An 18,636-nucleotide genomic window follows, 5' to 3' on the forward strand; every position below is an offset into this window, starting at 1 on the left:
GTGTATTGTTCTGTGTATTGTATTATATTGACCCCCATCTCTTTGACACCCACTGCACGGCCAACCTACCTGGAAAGGGGTCTCTCTTTGAACTGCCTTTCCCAAGGTTTCTTCCATTTTTAGAATCAAAATATCATTTTTATTTAAAATGACATATTTGGTTATTTGGCCCACAAGAATTCTTACTGGGCCTTTTTGCAGACTTAAAATGAATTTGTAGTTTTTCTGCTGACTTCAGTGCAGGATTAGAAAGACAGAGAGACCATATGTGTGCCTGTGGTTCATATATAATGACCTTCAGTTAGTTTCTTTTGCTTAAGGTAGTACATGGCCCTAAAAATAAGAGCTTCCATTATAGCCAGTTGTTTAAACAGGTAGGGTGCCTTGAAACTATGTACAGAGGAAGTTTTTGAACATTTCTTCTTTGCTTTCCCAGCACTTAAAGAAGCCTTGTGTAAGAATTTATTTATTGCATGATGCCAGGAACGGCACGGTGGCGCAGTGGTAGCGTTGCTGCCTCGCAGTTAGGAGACCTGGGTTCGCTTCCCGGGTCCTCCCTGTGTGGAGTTTGCACGTTCTCCCCGTGTCTGCGTGAGTTTCCTCCGGGCGCTCCGGTTTCCTCCCACAGTCCAAAGACATACAGGTTAGGTGGACTGGTGATTCTAAATTGGCCCTAGTGTGTGCTTGGTTTGTGGGTGTGTTTGTGTGTGTCCTGTGGTGGGTTGGCACCCTGCCCAGGATTGGTTCCTGCCTTGTGCCCTATGTTGGCTGGGATTGGCTCCAGCAGACCCCCTTGACCCTGTGTTCGGATTCAGCGGGTTGGAGAATGGATGGATGGATGGATGATGCCAGGAAATAAGCTTGTAGAGTTACATCATTTATATTTGTGTCTCTGGGTGTACAAGAACATTGCTTGTAAACCAGGATGTGGTTCTGGTTTCAGAAACAGTGAAACTGAATCTTTAACTATTAGTTTGTTGGGTTTGTTTTTGGGGGCTGCAGGTTGTGTTGCTGATCATTATTAGAAGGAAATCACATATATTTATTTATAAGACCTTTTAAGTACTGTCAAAAAAAAAAAACACTGAATTACTGGAAAAAATGATCTATTGTATTTACTTTAAACTGTTGTATTCTGTTTTACAGAGGTACTTGCTGCACACTGAATTTTGCTGACATGTCAGTAACTCATTGGCCAGGTGTGCATGTGCCTTTTGATGCTGCTAGAAGACTCAGTACTTCCTCTGATCCTTTTAACACCATTCATTTCCAGTACAAGTACTACTGGAGAGATGAGGGTTGTTGGAAGGAGTACAACCAGGTATGAGATTTCAAAATCATGACATCTGCTTTTACAAAATGACTCTTGTTCAGTTTGGAAAATGTGCAAATGGCTAACGTACCATACATCTCCTTATCTCACAGCAATTTCTAACTGCAATTGTGGATGCCTTAAATAAGGGCCAGCTAGAGGCCCAAGTGTCAACAGTGCTACACAACTACCTCATCTCCTTCTCTGGAGGCTTTCAGCAGAATGTAGCTACAGGGAAGAAACGTGCAATTCGATTACGTCCAGTCTTTAAGGCTCGTGTGGTACTTATGCCATACCTCAGGTAGGCTTGTTTTTCTTTTGTATTGAGCTGTAGATTTGTTTGTGATGTATTGAACATTTTCTTTGATTGGTATCATTTCCTAGTTTCTTCTAATTCTTATTTACAGACCTATAAAGCAGAAATAATGAAAACAAGTATATAGTACAGTATGTCATATTATTTGATATACATTTTATATGTAGTGCTATTAAAAGAAACTTAGTGTCATCTCTTTTCATATAATAATTATAATTAAACATGTAGACCTTCAAAAAAAGATTTTTAAGTAGCGTTAGGGCATAAAGATGTTTCTCTTTATATATAGTTTAACAATCTGTAATGTGACTGTTTTTTGCTGTCATAAGGGCATAATATGTTGCTGAATTGTGATGCTTGCAGTAATTAATTTGAAAAGGATACATTTTTGAGGATAAGCAATGCACAATCCTGCATATCTTCAAGATAAGGTATTTCTTCACAAACATGGTTATACTGTACACATTTTCCATGCCAAATATTCTAAAGATAAGTGTATTTTATAAATTTTAAAAAATGCAGAGAAACTCCTGACAATTGAACCTTATGGAATCTGGAAAACAAAAAAACTAAAAACTTGCAGATTGCAGTCATTTTTCAACATAAGAAAGTTGTGAAGCATTCATTTGTGTCTTGAGATTACATACACATTGTATATAGCTTATACAAGTCATTTTCGAACAAAAAAACATCAAAATGACAAGATTGAGCCATTTTTATAAGAAGACCAGCTGAGCACGCTAGCTCAATTTTAAAAGTGAATTGGTAATGATACATCACCAAGTATGCATCTCATCCAGAATAAATGGTAGCATGTAACCCAACTTCAATGAAGCCTTGCCATGAAAAGTGCTCGTCATTACTGTCCCTGGTTTACCAAAATTTTACCATTGTATTCTTGAGTTAAACTTTATATGGAAAGCCATTTTTAGTAGGAAAGTGCAAAATAAACATGAAGCACACAGCCTGTACATATTGTGGCAACATGCATTTTCATTGATAAACTTTTACCCAATTTGAATATCTGTTTAATTACCTCTTTTAGAACAGCAAACTACTAAAGCTAAATACTAAGCAAATTTCCTAGATGAAGTAATGTGCATGATAATTTTATTTAGGATAATTTTAATTTTAGGATGTGATTTCTAGAGAGATGTGCCATAAAGCTAAATGATTGTTTTCTGAGAGTCATGTGACAGAGCTCTGAACAATAAGAATACAAATCCAAAGATCTATAAACTGTCTAACAGGTTTAATGTGTAAACTGTGCAGATTAGAATTCTGAACTCTTGGAGATTTTTTTATTTGGAGTAAAGCTTTGATAATGATACATATGATACAGGGACTTTGTTTAAACAACACCACAGTGGTGTCTTGTTATCAGCATGTTTGGTTCAAGTCAAGACTCTTCGCATCATTGTTCTGATCTGATTAATCCATCATTCAGAAAACTTATTAAAAGAGAATTGCAGTAGTTTGACAGAGAAGTGACAAAGGAGTCTGTTTCAGTATCAAAATTAGCAAGGCAAAGTCAACCTATAGTGTTTCAATGATGATAAAATTAATTTTTGAATGCATTTTCTGTGTTAATCTTGTTTGATTATGTTGTATTACACTGTAATATTTTGTTCTCAAAGTGAAAAACATTTTGACTGCAGCAGGAATGTGGAATTCAAAGCAGGCTACTGTTAAGTGTGCCTTTAAGGTTGATAGAGGAAGACAGGGTAATTTTAAAGGAACTGAAGTTTTGCTAGAAGAAGTCAAGTTTCTTGAGCTTTCTGAGTGAACCCACTAAAAGTAATTTAGTTTTGTTTTACGTTTAGTTGAAAGAAATTTTCAGGTGTTCAGGCACTGAGACAGGCAGTCAACTTTTCCATGGCAGATGTGCGTTTAGGTGTGATTTTTCACATAGTCAGTGTTGGTGTAACAGGAAGTTATTCTTCACAGTACTGGCTATAATCCAGTCCTGCATATTCCAGAAAGTTACAATTTTTTATCCTCCTAACGAGCTCCACTTTGGTGATGGAACTCTATGTACTGTAATCAGACTGTCAGCTCTGCCCAGCTGAGCTGGTCACTCTCAATAATTCCACTAGATGGCAACTACTATCAAAGGTAGGATTAAAAAAGTGAAAATTATCATTATTAAAATAAAGTCAGTTTATCTTTTTTCTTTTAGGACAGAGGACAAATAATTTTATAAAATTCCCTGATAATTACTGTCGACCTGTATAAAAATCATAAAGTCAAATTGACATTAAAACTGTGGTGTGGTAATGCTGACCCAGTTTAATTTTATCTCTCACAATTTTTTTTTCTTTTGGAAATTAACTACTTGTGGATCTTTACTCAAAATGGCTTTTTCATTCCACAGATTATTGAATGATTTGTATACAAGGACTGGACAGGCCTAAGATTTCAGACTTAAGATGAGTTCACTGCCAAGAATGTTTAGCTGTACTTTGTTATTCAAACATTGTTCTTGTGTCAAGGGATCTTGTGTGTGCTGCAAAAATAAACTGCACAATCCTGCCTTGATCAAATTCTATCAGCTGCAGTGAAGGGCTATTAAGTTAGTTGACGTGTACTTAGAATAACATGGGAAGTGACTAATGAAACTGAAAAAAATGTTTGATAAGTCAATATTTTACTTGGAAAATGTATGTTTATTATTTGGGCTCATCACTACCTGACCAAAGCACTGTGCAGCCATCTGTGATACTCAAATGAGGGTAAGTACCCCTGTCCAGAAGACCCACTGCTTCAAATCTTGTCAGACGAAATATGGAAACAATGAGGAATAATTTAGGCAAATTTATGTTAGGTAAAATGCCCAGTGGGTTGTGTTTTGGCCTTGGAACCCCTGCAGATTTTTTTTTCTCCAGCTTAACTGGAAGTTTTTTGTTTTTTTTTCTGTTCCCCCAGACATCTCACCGTATCATCGTACTCAACGATGGAGACTTGTAATATGATATTTTATACAATGACCCATCTTCTAATTATAGATCTATGCTTTATAAGATTATATTGATTTATTATTTTTTTCTTTGTTACTTATTTATTGATATTCTTACCTAATCTTATTTGCTTTTTTCTTTTCTTGTACCTTTCTGTTTGACATCTAGTAAAGCAATTTGAGCCACATTCTTTGTATGAAAATGTGCTATAGAAATTAACATTGTTTTTAATGAAGTAAATATTGAGGGTGGTGTAAAATAATGTACCAGTATTATTTTTTTGAATGAGGTCATATGGGACAATCTAATTTTTTGTCTTTGTTGGCATGCAGAGTTAAGAGACTGTAACGTTAGCCACCTGCTGCCATGAGTACTTAATGGTATTAATTTACCCCAAAATGGAATTTAAAAAACTTGCCCATGTTAACATTATATTAAAATAAACTGCTAGATTGATTATCATCAGCTTTGCTTTGCATAAGGTGGTTGTTACATTTAGCTAAACTCTTTATTTTCTATAATTGTGATTTAACATAGCATAGGCAGGGCTCTAGAGTGCGACCAATTTGGTTGCATGTGCGACCTAATTTCTCAATGGTGCGACTAAAAAAAATCAGAGGTTGCACCGGTGCGACCAGCCGTTCGAGGGGAAAAAAAAACGAAACTCCGTGACTCTTAAAGTCTCCCTGTTGTTCAACAACAGACACACATTAGGCCCATATCGTGGTCTTAGCCAATCAGAGATAGTGAAGGGCGAATCCCGCCCCCACTCTGATTGGCCGTGGTTCAGATATTCCTGTACGTGTGTGTACGTTTGAAAATGCATGTGATGCAGTCAGACAGAGAGAGGTGAGTAGCCCATCAGGTAAACAGTGGATGTAGCCGCGGATTATGAGAGAAGATGAAAAGAACGATTGACAGCTTTTTCGTTAAGAATGTTAAGTTAGGGCCTGATCCGTCCGAAAATCATAACCAATGCTCTGACACGGAGCCATCAACCTCCCAAGTTATAGCAAGCCCTGGTCCGGAGACGGCATTAGATAATGAGCCACATACGATCGAGTCCGAGCCCACTGAAATTAAAAGGGGTAAAGTGTATACATTTCGAAAAGAGTGGCTTGACCAATTTCCCTGGCTAAGATACAGTAAAGCCGATAATATAATGCAATGTATTTACTGTAAAGAGTGTGGGAAGACCATGGCCGGCAGTAGTGCATTTGTGACTGGTTCTAATACATTTAGAATTGAAACGCTGAAAAAGCACAATGCATCTATAAAACACATTACATGCCGCGATAAATGCACTGCTCAAGTGTCCCCTCTCCCCGCTGCCTTTCAGCGGCAGGCAGCAGCAAACAGATCATCAGACAAGGCCGAGATGATAATTAAGTTTAACGGTTGCCTACAATATTGCAAAGAAGAACTTCCCTTCACTAAATTCAAGTCCGAAATAATTCTTATGAAGAAAAATGGCTTGAACGTAAACCCGACGATACAGCAATGATGTCGCGTCGCTCAATTTATAGGAGTCATCGCAGATACATTGAAAAAAAAGACGTCTGTGCAAATTGCGAACAGTGTGTACATGGCATTCCTGATCGACGGAGACACAGATATCGCCACAAAGGAATGCGTCATTGTGTACGGTCGTATCTTGCGGAGAGGAAGACCGGTGAATATACTTATTGGACACATTGAGGTCGAGCATGCTCATGCCCAAGTCTGGAAGATTTTGATGCTAGAGAGAGTGTGGCCAGCTGGTTTAGTCAAGGCCAAAGATCAAGAAGATCATCTGAGGGGCATGTGACTGCAATAGAGGATAGTCCATAAGACATTGAGCCATGAGATGTTCAGTTTGAAGCCCTTAAAACACTTAATTTAGATTTTCTTTTTAGTTAATTTATGTTGAGATTTTTAAGTTTAAATTTCAGCTCAGTAAAGCACTTTAAGCACCAACACTTTTTCAGTAAGTTACCTTTCTTGTAGAATTGTGCTTGCCTTCAAATAAAGAACTTTATATTGACCAGATTGTTAGTTAATCATTTACAAGTCAATATTGCCTATATGGACAGCGATTAAAAAAAAACATAAATAAATAAAGTGAACGTGTAAAACTGTGGTGTTAAATGTGATGCGGTTGAAAATTTTGGTGCACCTAACTTTTGTGCTGGTGCACCTAAGAAAAAAAGTTAGGCGCACCAGTGCAAAAAGTTAGTCTAGAGCCCTGATAGGATATATGCATTTAGTGGTATTTTAAATTAAAAGTAAAAATAGTGTGTTAACATGTATACAGTATGTATCAGTTAAGCCTAAAACCAGAATAACCTAGAAGAATACCATTAGAATCATGGTACTCTAGGTTTTAGTGGACAAAAATACAATTAAGTCAGTTAATCTTTATTTTATTTAGGACCACTCCACTAGTGACCATTCCAATTTGTTTCAGTTATCGTATTACATATTGTTTTATGTGGCCTGTTTACAGGTAATGTAGGTTAAGAGGCTTTCTTCTGGGTCACAAAATGACTTTTACATTTGTATCTCAATAAATTAGAATATTATCAAAAAGTTAATTCCAGTAATTCAATTCAAAAAGTGAAACTCATATATAGACTCATTACTGTACACACAGAGTGATATATTTCAAGTATTTATTTCTTTTCATGTTGCTGATTATGGCTTATAGTTAATGAAAACTCAAAATTTAGTATCTCAGAAAATTAGAATATTACATAAGACCAATAAAAAAAAAAAGATTTTTAATACAAAATTTTTGGCCTGCTGAAAAGTATGCCCATGTACGCCCTCAATATTTGGTCAGGGCTCCTTTTGCATGAATTACTGCATCAATGCAGCATGGCATGGAGGTGATCAGCCTGTGGCACTGCTGAGGTGTTATGGAAGCCCAGGATACTTTGATAGTGGCCTTCAGCTCGTCTGCATTGTTGAGTCTAGTGTCTGTCATCTTACTCTTGAAAATACCCCATAGATTCTCTATGTGGTTTAGGTCAGACGAGTTTGCTGGCCAATCAAGCACACTGATACCATGGTCGTTAAACCAGGTATTGGTACTTTTGGCAGTGTGGGCAGGTTCCAAGTCCTGCTGGAAAATGAAATCAGCATCTCCATAAAGCTTGTCGGCAGAGGGAAGCATGAAGTGCTATAGAATTCCCAGGTAGACAGCTGTGTTGACTTTGGACTTGATAAAACACAGTGGACCAACAGCAGCAGATGACATGGCTCCCTAAATCATCACTTACTGTGGAAACTTCACACTGGACCTCAAGAAACCTGGATTATGTGCCTCTCCATTCTTCCTCCAGACTCTGGGACCTTGATTTTCAAATGAAATGCAAAATTTACTTTCATCTGAAAAGAGGACTTTGGACCACTGAGCAACAGTCCAGTCAATTTTCTCCTTAGCCCAGGAAAGACACTTCTGACATTGTCTCTGGTTCAGGAGGGGCTTGGCACAAGGAATGCTGTGACAGTTGTAGCCCACGTCCCAGATACGTCTGTGTGTGGTGGCTCTTGAAGCACTGACTCCAGCCACTCCTTGTAAATCTTCCCCAAATTCTTGAATGGAATGTGATTCACAATCCTCTCAAGGCTGCGGTTATCCCTGTTGCTTGTGCACCTTTTTCTGCCACATTTTTTCCTTCCACTCAACTTTTTATTAATATGCTTGGATACAATGCTCTGTGAACAGCCAACTTCTTTAGCAATGAGTCAGTAGTCTTCCCCATGATTGTGTGGTCTACTGAACCAGACTGAGAGACCATTTAAAAGCACAGGACACCTTTGCAGGTGTTGGAGGTTAATTAGCCAAGTGGAATGTGACACCATGAGTCTATAATATTGATCCCTTTCACAATATTTTAATTTTCTGAGATACTGAATTTTGCTAGGTTAGTACCTGCAATTAAAAACTGAGATAAACCATTTTGAACATTTAGCACGAAAGTTCCTATTCATGATACACAAAGCTCCTTGTTTCATGCAGTTTCTTGAAGCCGAATGTTATTTCTAAACCAATCAAAATGAGTACTAATAAGGGATCGATTGAATGTATATTCTAATTGAGCTGGTTAATAACTTAAATAATAATGAGTGAGGTGAAGGTGTTGAAACACTGCTGGCTTTTTATTCAAATTAAGTTGATTAATAAATTGCACGTTGACACATGAGGAAAACAGCTGAGATCACAAGTAACCAATGGAAGCGGCATAGCTTGCATGAAGATTTACTCTGATCTAATCTACTGGACTAGAATATTTAATGATGAAAATAGTGTAACTATAGTGTACTGCATTAAATCCATTTATGTACCATGTATGTACCATTAAATCCATGAGTACCATACCTCTTTCCTCGTATTTCTTAAAACTTCATACATAATTTTAAAGCTGTTGATTACAGTTGACAACTCAAATTTAATCTGTTTGATGATAATTAAAAACAACATTAAAGTTTATGTAAAATGAGTATTATGAGAAAACATAAAGCAAAATTTGACAGCAGGATTAATGCTCAAAATTCAGGGTCACTATATAGCAAGGGTTGTGTATTTTAGATGATGTGATTAAACTTTTTTTTCTTAATAATCGAAATAAGACTTTGATTATTTTACTAGTGCTATAGAAATTAATTACAGCTTACAGAAGTATATTTGATTGTTTTCTTATTTTGTGCACTTACTTTTTTTCTTCTTACCAATTCTTTACTTTTTACATGTATTATGCCAATCTAGAAATCCCAAAAAGGTTTATTCATATTTTATTAGAAATTATTTGGTCTTTGAAGATTTCATACATAGAAGTATCTAATTTTCCCTTATCTTGCTGCTAATATTTTGCCTATTTCTCCTAAAAGACTGTTCCTGGATATTCACATTTTCACATTTTTTGTTGTTAATGAGCACACCACTGGTAAATGAAACTGAAATAGTGAGTATCTATTAGCATCTGTCTATGGATATAGTCAAGGGGCACATTTAAAAAAAAAAAAAACTACATTAATAAGTGAGTCTATAAGAAAAAAACATCTTTCCAAACTTCTTGCAAAAGTAAAACATTGAAATTGTATCAGTTAAAAAGAATTAATTCAGCTAGGAAAGGCACTGAGTTTGAAATCTTTTGGAACAAAGACACTGGGAGATCCAGGACTGAGTTTTGAGTATTACCATTTTACGGAACTCTGCTGTTACTGTGATCTGCTCTCTATGCTTACCTCTATTTCTCTTTAATCTTTTTCTTTAAACAGAACACTTTCAGGAACTCCTCTGCCAGGGAATGAAAGTAAATCAACTGCGGTTAGTCATATTCCTAATCCCAACAGTCCATATCCTGAAACCTGGACTCAGTTTGATAATACCCAAGACTTCAAACGGGTAAGACAAGACATTTTTTTTATTATTATGTAATGTATGTTTGTATTGATCTATTTTTATGGAGTTGCACAATCATGTAATAAGTGATACATTTCTTTGTGATCTTGTGCATATAATTCATTGGGTACCTTGTGTTCTGTGCCCTTTTTTTCATTTTGGATGTCAATATATGTTGGATGTCTTCTGAGTAGTTTGAAAGGACTCAGACAAGGATACACAAAGATGAATTTAATAGGTATGACAACAGATTTCAGAAGCATAGGTAGTAAATGGTTTGAATCTTATCAGTTTACTACAGTAACATACTATTTTGACCAACTTAATACATGATCTAGGTAGCGTGCATATCTTTCACAGCCTGAGACCATTAACTTTGTTGCCGTTTTTTCAGATTTATGCAGCATTTGTGGTTAGAATGCATCCATTTTTTATGTTTTAATTGAAAGGAACATTTATCTTGAACCTTTCAAAAGTGGGTCACTACTGTGAAAATATAGCTGAGCATCCTGCTTGTGGTGTTGGCATTGGGCACTGGTGGAGAAACGTTTCATAACATAAGATATTTTAATTCATTTGTTTATATTTTCAAATTGAACCACATAAAGGCTCTGTGTCCTTTTATTTGCTACCTGGCCACTGAAATAAACTCACTGTCCAAGATGAGAGCCATTGCTTTTGTCGATTTATTGTACATTAAAAATATGCATAGTTTGAATTTTAGAAAAGCAGTACTATTTTTTAGTTTACATAGTAATGATTGTAGTGTGATTGTTTCTCCATCATTTAATTTTCATGATCACTTTGATTACTGTTTGTCATACTAATTTATCTGACTTCTCCCTCACACACTAAATCAATACTCATAATGCCAGAGAGCATCATCTCTACCTCACAGCACTTAGACTCAAGTTTTGAGTTCTGGTCGGAGTGCTTCTCATGTTCTTCCTGTATTTATGTGGAGTCACTTCTACAGTTCAAAAACACATATATTACCTTTGTGAATTGGTAGATAATTACAGTAGTATTAGCAGTCAGCAGTTAGTTATTCATGCATTGCCTGTTGAGATTGTTTAAGCTTTTGTGTATCAAACATGAAAACAAGATTGAAATAAAGTTTAATAAATATACATAAAATGTTTAAGTTGAAGGAAATATTCCATGTGTCAAAATGGTGTAATGTTTTTGGCTTTGAATGGCAGATCAAGATCGAGTAATCAGACAAAAATCAAAAAGCATATTAGGAAATAATTTTTTTCAAAGGTATAAGAAAAGTTAACTTCATTTGTGTCCCAAAAATATAATTTACAATTTTGCTTCTGTCCACCATTAAAAAAAAAAAATTTATAGACATTTATTTTTTTAATGAGGTCACGGTTCCCAGTAAATGCATATTAACTTTACTTGTAAATTGTTTCTCCTCTTCCATTCATGCCAAGTTTAATTTGTCTAACGTAACCATTATCTATACTAATAAAAGGCAAAGCCCACACTGACTCACTCACTCACTGACTCATGACTTCCCGTGTGGGTGAAAGGCTGAAATTTGGCAGGCTCGTTCCTTACAGCTTCCTTACAAAAGTTGGGCAGGTTTCATTTCGAAATTCTACGCGTAATGGTCATAACTGGAAGCTATTTTTCTCCATATACTGTAATGGAGTTGAGCTCGAAAGCCATGGGGGCAGAGTTTCGTGTGACATCATCACGCCTCCCACGTAATCACGTGAACTGACTGTCAATGCAGTACGTAGAAAACAAGGAAGAGCTCCAAAAAGCGCTGAAGAAAACATGCATTATATAATTGAAAAGGCAGCGAAACAATAAGAAGCGAGCAAGTGACATATACAACCATATTCATGAGTGCTGCTACTTTGGAAACAAAGCACGGTGTAAACCTAAAGTTTAAATTAAGTTCATAGACAGGTTGCAGCTGGCGTTTGTCATGCCCACGGGTAATGCGGGATACAAGTTTAATGAGAGGACAGAGGATATAAATGAGAGTTTTGATCACTTTGTAACTAAGTTAAAATTGCAGGTGAAGGGCTGGGCTTATGCAAATTCCGAGAGACTGTGTTTGTGGGGGATTGACAGTTAAGGCGAGTGGGGGAGTCACGTCATCATCTCCCCACCCATTCACCTCATTTCAATCTGAGCTGAGCTCCGCAGCTAACGCAGTCTTACGGAAGCGACTTTGTGACGCTGCCACTAAATACTCACAGAAAAATCCACAAGTTAATACACTCGCTGTCTCTAGAGTTTCTCCACACTGAATCCTCCAGGCACTACTTACAAAAGGTTACATTGACAATCGTGTTACGTTATTTTTAAAATGTTTCCTTTTCTTAGCACAAGCACAGCTGAGAAGCTTTGATGCATGTGCTCCATAACGCGTTAAAAAATAATGCATTTATTCACACTTTGCATTCCAAGCAAAGGGGAACTTCTGTCAATGCATGATTTCCTGGTACACCGATTACATTGATCAGCGCTTCCCGATTCATTTTACCCTCGCACCCCCTTGGTTTGAGAAGAAGTATGAAAAAATATGAGGTTAACACAGAAAAACATTTCACCAATTGAAGCTTTATGAATAATCAATATTTTATTCGCCATCAATAATAAAAGTTTTGGTAAAGCCATACTCAGTGTAATCCTCCTTCCATTTTATAATTTTTCCGCCACTAGCCATGATTAAATGAACGGTAAAAAAGTAAGAGCGACGCGAGGGTGACTTATTCAGGCAGGCAGGCGACAGCTCAATAGCTCGAATTTGGATATAAGTAGGTTCTATTTAGTCGCCAGAAATATCTTTGGTAGGAATGGAAGTTGAATTTAGTCTTTAAATTTCTATGGTGAAAAAAAATGTATGCAATGATGACTAAATTTAACTATATAAAGTCAAAACTTGTGTATATATAAATTTATTCCCGAATATATAAAATCAAAACTTGATTATATAAAGTCACTGTCAGAATAAATAAAGTCAAAACTTGAATATATAAAGTCAATGTCAGAATATATAAAGTAAGCGCTGGAATATATAAAGTCAAAACTTGAATATATAAAGTCAGCGTTGGAATATCCATCCATTTTCCAACCCGTTAAATCCAACCACAGGGTCACGGGGGTTTGCTGGAGCCAATCCCAGCCAACACTGGGCGCAAAGCAAGAACCAATCCTGGGCAGGGCACATGCATCTTTTTCAAAACATTAACCGAACAGTGTTTTTTTAATTTATTTTTCTGAATACGTTTTTGTTAATTTAATTCAGTTCAGAGTCGTTTCAATCAATATATTTTAACTTTGACTTTATATATTCAGGAATGAGTTTATATACTCTGATGTTGACTTTATATAATCAGGAATGACTTTATAAATTCCGACGCTGATTTTATATATTCAGGTTTTGACTTTATATATTCAGGAATGACTTTATATATTCAAGTTTTGACTTTATATATTCTGACGCTGACTTTATATATTCAGAAAATCAATGGATTTGCCTGTTTGGTACCCCATAGTATATGTGTGTGTGTGTGTGTATATACTGTATGTACACATGTATATATATATATATATATATATATATATATATATATATATATATATATATATATATATATATATATATATATACCAGCAACACTCATGACAATGACAAAACAATTACATTGTCCATCATGTTACGTTATTATTAAAATGTTTTCTTTTCTTTTTACTTCTCACTGAAGCGTGGGTATTTTGCTATATATATATAGATATATATATAGAGATATAGATATATATATATATATATATATATATATATATATATATATATATATATATATAGAGATAGAGATAGATAGATATAGATATAGAGATAGATAGATATAGATATAGATATGACAACAACACTCATATCAATGGCAAAACAATTACATTAACAATCATGTTACGTTATTTTAAAAATTTTTCCTTTTCTTTTTCATAACTTCTTTAACACACTACTTCTCCGCTGCGAAGCGCGGGTATTCTGCTAGTGTCTTATAAAAGTAAACATCCATCCTTTCATTTTCCTAACCCGCTTATCCAGGGCAGGGTTGCCAGGCAACTGGACCTAAATCCAGCAGGCATAAGGCAGGAACAACACTTGAACCGGGTGTCAGCCCATTGCAGGATGAACACACACACACAATGACCAATTTAGCAACACCAGTTCACCTAACCTGCATGTCTTTGCATTTCTTTCATTGTGGAAAGAAACTGGAGCACCTGCAAGAAATCCATGTGAAGGCAGTGAGAACATGCAAACTGCTCCATACAGGAAACACCCAGAACACAAATCCCAGTCTCCTTGTTGCAGTGCAGCAGTCCTACCATTGTGCCTCCTTGCAGTGCTTAAAGTGAGCATTAGCTCAAAACAATATATATAGTAATTAAGACTACTTTGTTTTAACAATTTTGAGCAGGTAACTACAGTGGACCCTTGACTTACGAACTCAATTCGTTCGCGAGGGCTGGTTGTAACTCAAGTTGGTTCTAAGTCAAGACTGTTTTTCCCATAAGAAATAATGGAAAGACCCATAATGCATTCCAAATCTCCCACAGCAACACCTACTTAACCTTTTCATAATAAAAAGGGGTTGTATAATGTGCATAATTTACCAAAAACACCAATACTAATTTCTAATGTACTAACAAAAAAGTTATAAAAAGAGCCTAGACTACCAGAAACAACAATTTCATACTGTACTTACCATTTAAGTTGACATCTTTGGTTTGCAGGAAGGGAGGAGGAGGAGAATGAAATGGAAGATGCTTATTTTTTGGAAGGAGAGCCCCCTTCCATAAGAACATCAGACAATGGTGGATTACGACATGCTGTACATATTATCGAGATCGGCCACACGAACGCCACTCTCATATTTCCGCACAGTTTCCTTCTTCGTTTCGATTGTGATTGCTTTCTTTACCTTCGTTACCTTCTCTTCCTTCCTTAGCTTCTTTTCTAGCTTTTTGGGGCCATTTTGATAGCAATTATCGAAATAAATTATATAAATCACTTCACTGAACAAAATTACGTCCACAAACACGCGTATCTGGGCTCTGACTGATGCTTATGAACAGTCTTGGCTGTTTGTTTACAATCGCACAAGTGGATACACATGATTGCACTTGGGTCGTAACTGAAGATGTTGGTCGTAATTCAAAACAAAAAGTTTGGTCATGAACCAAGTTGTTCGCGTGTCAGGCCGGTTGTATATTGAGGGTCGACTGTAATAACAAATTTATTCTTTAATAGTATGTTAACTATTTATAAAAACACATTAGGATAAATCTAAGGAACTATGTTAAATGAAAGAGAGAGATGCACTGTAATCTAGACAGCAGTATAAGCAAGCTGCCATTACTCCTTTTTCTACTCTTTATCTTGATAGATTACAGGACCACTTGCTGGTAAATGGCATTAAATGTACTATTTAAAGTAAAACTCATTGATTAGAATAGGATATTTAGAAAATGAGTGTGCGGCTGATTGAGTTACAGCTAATTTTTGGGAATCCCATGACGCATACAGTACACCCCAATTCTTTAAAAATCTAGTTTTGCATCCAGTCTTACAGTTTGCTTTATCTTCTTATTGACTGGCATACTATAATTGCCATTTTTATATATTTTTTTCTACGAGTCATCATAAATTAATATTACTCTCAATTTTGGAGTCTGATCCTATCGTGTGGAAAGACTATTAGCTAGATGTATGAATATTAGTGGAGTTAATTAGCTTTTAATAGGACCGCAGTATTGTTTTTATAAAATTTGAATGTTGGTTTAAATCACAGTTTACCTCTGTGTGAAAAGTAATAATTATAGTTTAATCCTTGTATTTGTACATTTGCATTATTCTACTAGGTAGCTCTAGCTGTTGAGGATCCTGCCTATCGCACTGTCTATCAACATTTCCATAAGACCATGACGGAGTCTCAGTACATCATTCTCAGTATTGCTCGTGTGCAGAACCACTTCCTTTGGGACAAGTATAAACGGTAAGTTTCCGCTGAACTGTGGCTTTTTATAAACTTGATTGTGCGTGTTTGTTGTTAGTTATAACAACTTTGCATTCAAAGTGCATCTTAGGCGTGAATGCAGTTGATGGCTACATAACATAATGGGAAGTCTGTCAGTATCTCTAGCGTAGTATTTCTTTCTTTTAGAGAAAAGAGTTAGCATTTCCAATGCAATACTGTTGATCAAAATAATTAAAGGATCACATTCAGGCTATAAATGTTAGTCATTTTAACATTTCAGTTTTAATATAATCTGTTCCTTTTCTTGAATGGCTTATTAATTGTTTAAAATATTCTTATCATCATGATGAACTTTCTAGTATTGTCCTGCTTGTCTCACATTCTGCAAAAAAAAAAAACACATACTTCTTTGTTTTTTGTTATGTAATTGTTCGAAGGGCTGACAAAGGGATATCAAGGTGGCATAGGAATGAGGAAATAATTGATAGATTTTAGATTTTAAGAGAAACACTCTGATTTCAGAATCCTTTAAAAAAAAAAAAAAAGATCATTGTGGTTTAAACAGTACCGACAGGGGTAGTAAACTCTTTTAACACTAGAATTACCAGAGCCTACGAAAAAACCTCTCCGTCAGCTTCTTTTGTCCTGTAAATGTGCCAATAAAGACAAGCAGCCTGGTATCCCATCCCCCCACCGCCGCAGAACTTGCACAAAGCTCTCCCAACTCATGCCTTGATTGATTATCTGGGAGTGAAGTGCTGGAGTTTTAGAGTAGAAATAATAGATCGTTATTTGGAACACATGCATTTCATATGTGTTCCGTTTCTACAATAATCTGTGTAAACACATTGTTAAAACAAAAACGTTTTTCATATTTTAGTAGTAACTGACAAAATGTTGGCATAAACTATATAATGTGTGAAGCCTAAAGTCCAAAGATCAAATAAACACTTTCACAAAAGGTTCAAGGACGATACAACAGCTTGGCAGCAGGCAGCCTGCTCACTCATCCCCCACCGCGGCAGCTAAAGTCAATTCAGACCTAAAATTCTCAGAGCTGAAGTCTCTTTATCTGGAAGTTAGGTGTCTGGAATTGTATAGGGTAAATATTATATTGTTATTTGGAATACATACATTTCATGTGTATGTATATGTCATGTGTACAACAACCTCTATAAATGTAGAATGACAGGAAATGCAAGGCAAAAAAATGCTGAACATATACCTAAAACAAACTTTTTTCGTATTATAGTAATCATGACAAAATGCTGACATGAAGTGTATAATATGTAAAGACTAAAGTCCAAATATGAAAAACATTGACAGCAACATATAAATTGAATAATTTCTTTTTCTTTGGTTATATACTTGAACTAGCAAAATACCCGCGCTTCGCAGCGGAGAAGTAGTGTGTTAAAGTTAAAACGAACCTCGGACGTCAGCGCTAGGGGCGAATCCTCTTGCGTTGCGCCACGGCGTGTGGTTCATTTATTTGACAGTATGTAGATCAGGGTGTGTGTGATCATATATATATATATATATATATATATATATATATATATATATATATATATATATATATATATATACACACTAACAAAAGGCAAAGCCCTCACTGACTCACTCACTCATCACTAAGTCTCCAACTTCCCGTGTAGGTAGAAGGCTAAAATTTGGCAGGCTCATTCCTTACAGCTTACTTACAAAAGTTGGGCAGGTTTCATTTCGAAATTCTACACATAATGGTCATAACTGGAACCTATTTTTCTCCGTATACTGTAATTGACGTTAGCCCGATAGCTGTGGGGACGCAGCTGCGTGTGACATCATCACGCCTCCCACGTAATCACGTGAACTGACTATGACCACAGTACGTAGAAAAGAAGGAAGAGCCCGAAAGAGCGCTGAAGAAAAATGGCGAATACTTTATTCGCGAGATACAAGTTTAATGAGAAGACACGAGGTATAAATGAGACTTTGGATCACTTTGTAACGGAGTTAAAATTGCTGTAGTGAGAAACTTTTAAGTGCCAGGTCTTAGCTAACATTAAATAACGCTGTGGACATCGCATGAGATAGCACAAGCACAGCTGAGAAGCTTCGTTGCATGTACTTCGAGCGGCTCACGTGAACTGACTATGAATGCAGTACACAGAGAAAGCAAGACCTCTAAAGAGCGCGGAGAGTTTCGCTCACGTGAACGTGCCTGCAAAAAGTGGCGTGCGTAGCTGTACCGGCCTTTGAGACGCTGACTGCGCTTCTACCTTAAGTGAAAGTAAACACTTTAAATTTTTTCCCCCTTCCCATGAGCTATAGCCCAGACTGTAAACACGGGATCCCATTTCTAGACAGCGTCAAACTAATATTAAGGCGCTTCGCACTTTCTTTTACACGTATACGATTATGAGGTCTTCAGGTCGGGTTATGAAGACACGCACAGGACTGGAGGACCGACGGCAGGGCCATCTCTCCAGTCTATACGAGACACACCACAATGCTCATATCGTCAGCGAAGACCTCGCTCTACACTATATTAAAGAAAAAGGCAAGTTTCCTTTCTTTACACCTTTTTTCCTTTTACCCCCAACCAAAGCCTTTCTCTCTTAACACTGCAGAGGACACAAAAATGATTTTCTGTTAATTGCTGGTAATGC

At 36.3% G+C, this 18,636-nt stretch overlaps 1 protein-coding gene across 2 annotated transcripts in view; it reads left to right on the top strand.

Moving 5' to 3' along the window:
* LOC120525099 (protein mono-ADP-ribosyltransferase TIPARP-like) overlaps positions 1-18,636 on the top strand; it is a 59,481-nt gene that overhangs the window by 30,505 nt on the left and 10,340 nt on the right. For both annotated transcript variants that reach the window (XM_039747102.1, XM_039747104.1), the window contains exons 3-6: positions 1,147-1,321; positions 1,426-1,613; positions 9,848-9,974; positions 15,867-16,000. In XM_039747102.1, the coding sequence (XP_039603036.1) occupies positions 1,147-1,321; positions 1,426-1,613; positions 9,848-9,974; positions 15,867-16,000 (624 nt within the window). The remainder of the gene's footprint in view (positions 1-1,146; positions 1,322-1,425; positions 1,614-9,847; positions 9,975-15,866; positions 16,001-18,636) is intronic.

The sequence above is a fragment of the Polypterus senegalus genome, chromosome 3 (genome assembly GCF_016835505.1).
Source record: "Polypterus senegalus isolate Bchr_013 chromosome 3, ASM1683550v1, whole genome shotgun sequence".
Taxonomy (NCBI): Eukaryota; Metazoa; Chordata; class Cladistia; order Polypteriformes; family Polypteridae; genus Polypterus; species Polypterus senegalus.